The sequence below is a fragment of the Bos taurus genome, chromosome 3 (genome assembly GCF_002263795.3).
Source record: "Bos taurus isolate L1 Dominette 01449 registration number 42190680 breed Hereford chromosome 3, ARS-UCD2.0, whole genome shotgun sequence".
Taxonomy (NCBI): Eukaryota; Metazoa; Chordata; class Mammalia; order Artiodactyla; family Bovidae; genus Bos; species Bos taurus.
The window spans coordinates 16,937,978-16,942,424 of NC_037330.1; the positions used below are offsets into that span (position 1 = coordinate 16,937,978).

Below are 4,447 nucleotides of genomic sequence, written 5' to 3' on the forward strand. Positions count from 1 at the left end.
GCAGGCTGAGCCCACTGCCCTCTCTGTGTTCCCTCGTCCGTCACCGTGGGTCCTGACACCTGTCTCCCTCCCGGGATCCACCGAGGACTAGGTGTGAAGATGGCAGTGAGGTGGTGTGACTGTGAGTACCAGAAGGCAGGGCCTGAGGTGACACAACAAGTCTACTTAAAGCATTAAGACTAAGAATTGGACCAGATTTTCTGGGATCTGATCCTGACTGCTGTCTACTAGCGGTGTAGTCTTAGTTTACTTAAAGCCCTGATGCACGTATTTTCCACTCTTACATGGAGACAACAGATCTAGAGCCTAGTTGGTGAAGGACTAAAGAGAGAGCAAGAGCGGGTAGGTATGCTGAGCCCTGGAGTACCTTCAGTTCTCAGTAAGTGGCCGTGGGGTTATTGTTCTGAGACCGAGTTTGTAGAAGGACTGAATAAATAAAAATGGAGACCATGCAGCCTTCAGAGTCCAAAATTCCATCCACTTTAGGTCCAGAAACCCAGTTTTCTCTACTCTGTTCCCAGTCCTGTTGCAATACATCCCACCGGTTGCCCAGCCCCAGATCAAGCAGGGGACAGAGAAGCCTCTAGGGAAAGATCCTGGGAGGTGCAGTGTGTCCTGGGGTTCTGACGGGAAAGGCTGAGCACACCCTCCTGGGTGTGGCCCACCCACCTGAGTGGGGCAATGCTCCAGGAAGCAGAGAGCGAACACAGCCGCAGGGCTCCCAGCCCCGGGAAGCGCCCGGCTAAGCCTTATAAAGGGACCAGTCTCTGTCCAGTGAGCATCTCACTCGTCCTTCTCCTTGGTGACATCTCCTCTGATCAGGTAAGTCTGCTCCGGCCTATCTACCTTTTCTAGGAGGAGCCGGGAAGCAGCTCTGGGAGGGGATGCAGGAGCCTGTGGTCCAGTCCCGACTCTGCTGCCAACATGCTGAGGTCCCATCTGTGTGGCAAGATGACCAATACTCCCTGCTCCTCCACTAGCTCCTTGGTGATGCTCTTGTGGACACGTGCCCAGTGGGAGCTGAGAACACTCCCCCTCCTCTTGCTTTCTTCCTTCTCTGGACTCACCTGATTATCAGGTCAAAAAACCCACCGACCTCACCCTTGAGGAGAGTGGGAGTCCCAGCCAAAGCCTTAACCCCAGGCTTGGGACCCCCACTCACCATTACTCTGGTGAGATGTCCTGCCCTGACCTGGGTAAGAGACTGATCAACCAGAGCTCCCCACCTCCTCCCAGCAGGAAAATGTTCAGGGACCATCTGCACGCAGGGCTCGGCTCTGGTCTTGGCCACGTTGACAGAAGCCTTGGGTGGGTCCTCTTACTGACAGAACAGTGGGCTCTTTCTCCTACATCAGAAGGCAGGGGGGTTTGTCTTAGATGTTGACATGCGTGATGCAGGGTCATGTCCTGGCTGCTTAGGAAAGTGGCATGGGAGGGCTGCTCTGTCCAGTTTCTCTGACTGGGGTCCAGGGCAGCCTAGACCTCTGACTGCTGGGGGAAGAACCTGCTTAGGAAAGTCAGATGTTCTCTTTATTTTAATGAGGTCAAGCCTTGGAGATGCACATAGTGCCCAGTAACAGAAAATCGGAAGGACCCCCATCTCCAACCTTCCACCCAACAGCCTGGAGCTGGGGCAGCTATTTCTGTTCACTCCCAACCCCAGGCTGATTCTGATCCCCAGTCCCTCTTTCTCTCTCAGGGGTGGTCCAGGAAGGCCCCCACCAGGGCTCAGGACAGGACTGCATTTCTGTCCACTTATTGTAGAGCTTACTTTATGGTCCAGGTGGATTTCTAGGGGATCTTCCTGAAGCAGCCCAGGAGGCTCAGACCAGATCAGAGGTGACACTGTCCTGCCCCTGTGACTCTGACCCTGATGCTGAACCTAGAGAAGATGGATTTGCTGCTGTTTGGGGTGTGGGGTCATCCAAAGGCTCTGGTTGCCAGGTCCCACCTCAGGCTCAGTCTTCTCACTGGGGCTGACCGTCTCTGCTTCCACACGCTGTGGTCCTCCCCACAGTGGAGTCTGCCAATCTCCTTCACCTACTCACACCCTGAGCTGTGGGGACCCAGCCCCAAGCTTGGTCACGCCCTCCTGCTGCTCAGCTACTCCTTCCACCACGCAGAGAAGCAGTTTCTTGTGCTCCAAATGAGCCAGGCTTTTGCTGGCTGCTCAGTCCCCATCCAGGTGTCCTAACTTGGGGACCCTCCCCTGGGGGAAGGACACAAAAGGTCACTGACTCCTCTCTGGCAGCTCTTTTGAAGCCAAGATGAGCGGCTTTCAGCTTGAGCAGGCCATTACAGACTTGATCAACCTGTTTCACAAATACTCGGGATCCGATGACACCATCGAGAAGGAGGACCTGCTGCGGCTGATGAAGGAGAACTTCCCCAACTTCCTCAGTGCCTGTGTGAGTGGGGTTCTGGTCCCCCATGGTGACTGGGTCCTGGCATGACTGAGGACCCTTTCCTGGGTGACTTTGGACAAGTCCCTCTATTCTCTGATCCTCACTTTCTCATCTGCAAAAGGGCATCATGGAACTTCCTATCCTGACCTATAACAGGGTGTAAAGAGATGATGTATGTGGCAAAGTAGAACAATGTGTGCATATAAGTAGTTGATGATAAGTTATCAAAAAGCGCTACAGCTGGAGGGCAGTGACGGGTCCCCTCTCGCCTGTCCCAGCTTCTGTATGAGACTCAAACTCTTCTGCTCAGATCTTGAGAGGCTCTAGAGGCTCCCCTCAGGGTTCTTGAGATCAGAGGGAAGGTGACAGACATTCCATCACTGACAGAACTTAAGACCATTTTATACAACAAAGAACTCATCCACTGACCTGATTTAACTGGACAATTCGATGAACTGAACTGACTACAAAAAGAAGAGGTTACTAGGGAAAGCAAGAAGAGGGAACTCAGAGCAAGTAAGACCTCATAGGTCAAAAGAAGAAGGGGTTGGCACGAGGCAGACAAGGGTAGGGCTTATTTTGAGTCCCTGAGCAGAACTTAGGTAGGTGGTCACCTGCAGGGAGTTGGGGGAAGTGGGGGGTGGTCTGGGGCTGGAGACTCCCCCCACCAGCACACTGATCAGGACAGCTCTGGGCAGAGCCTGCTCACCATGTCAGGGTTTCATCCAAGTTCACATTTGGGGAAGGACTCTCCACTGAACTGCTGGGCAACGTCAGTGTCCCCACCTCATCCCACACCTCCCCTCCTCAATGCCATACCAGACACCTCTGTGCTGCATTGGGTCCTCATTTCTCTGTCTCTACTTCTTCCTCTTCTCCCAACTCATCGCTTTTGTGGAGCTGAATTTGCCTGTTTTGATGTCTTTTGCCCACAGGAGAAAAGGGGCAGACAATACTTGTCCGATATCTTTGAGAAAAAGGACAAGAATAAGGACAAGAAGATTGACTTTTCTGAGTTCCTGTCCTTGCTGGCGGACATAGCCACAGATTACCACAACCACAGCCACGGAGCACAGCTCTGTTCTGGGGGAAATCAGTGAGCCCAGAGGCCTCCGGACAACCCAAGACACAATAAAGTGTTGTCCCCCCAGATTCTGGCTTATTTCCTTTCTTTATGGGGGCGCCTATGTTGTCAAAACTGCTACTCCTTGTGAATATTTTCTGGAATTTCCACCAGGTGGATGGACCAAGAAGGTGCTAGCAGTGCGCCCTCTCATGGCCTCCAGCATCAGCGAGCATTCTTCTCGGCAGGGCCTCTTGTCCACCTCTGTCCCTGCTCCCTAACAAATGTAGCCAACATTCGGGGTCCCAGAGATGGAGGCCAGGACAAAGCATTCCAGCAGGCCCCAGACATGCTTTTCCTTGTGAAGGCAGGGCTCAGCATCTGGTGACCAAGAAACTGCAGTAAGCAGAAGCCAGTGTCTCCACACTGGGCCTCATGCCCCAATATTTTCCCGAGGGGCTGTGGAGACTGGCACTGATTTAAAAGGGTTTTCTTGCTGGGCAGGTGCGCGGGGGAGTTTGAGGACACAGGGCCATTTGTTGCTGTGAACAGGAGGCTCAGCAGTACCAAACGGTTGAATCTCCTGTCCTGTGGCCTGGGGTCCCTGGGCTGTGTCCTGGTCCCCGTGCAAGCCTTGGTGTGTTTTCGCCTATGTGAGTGTCCCTGTGGAAGTGAGAGTCACCCTGTTTGCTGAGCTGATTCTCAGCAGCTGTTTGCTACAAGCCAGGAGCTGTGTGTTTGGGGATAGCACATGGTGATGGATGCTCCAGGCAGAGGAGGTCTAGCTAGTCCAGGGGTCCAGACATCCCATGAGAGTCAAGAGAGGAGACAGGACTGCAGAAGGAGCCCAGTGGAGAAGCCTCTCAGGGAGGAGAAGGGGCCCTGTGCCGAGCGTGTACATGCCCGTCTCCTCTATCTGCCATGGGTAGGGGCATGTCATTACCCACTGGCCCTTTGAAGCCAGGCAAGGTTCTAGGGG

General features: G+C 53.7%; 1 protein-coding gene across 1 annotated transcript; it reads left to right on the plus strand.

Annotated features, from left to right (window-relative positions):
* Window positions 1-720: 720 nt before the first annotated feature.
* On the plus strand, window positions 721-3,557 carry LOC786350 (protein S100-A7). The gene is made up of 3 exons (XM_002686002.6): window positions 721-822; window positions 2,252-2,408; window positions 3,341-3,557. Exons 2-3 carry the CDS (start codon window positions 2,268-2,270, stop codon window positions 3,503-3,505), a joined length of 306 nt encoding a protein of 101 aa, XP_002686048.2. The 5' UTR covers window positions 721-822; window positions 2,252-2,267; the 3' UTR covers window positions 3,506-3,557.
* Window positions 3,558-4,447: the final 890 nt, after the last annotated feature.

Excerpts from the sequence above, each read along its gene's own strand:
- LOC786350 (XM_002686002.6), top strand. The coding sequence starts at position 2,268 with ATGAGCGGCTTTCAGCTTGAGCAGGCCATTACAGACTTGATCAACCTG. Across the intron at positions 2,409-3,340 it reads CCAACTTCCTCAGTGCCTGT|GAGAAAAGGGGCAGACAATA; the intron begins GTGAGTGGGGTT and ends TTTTGCCCACAG.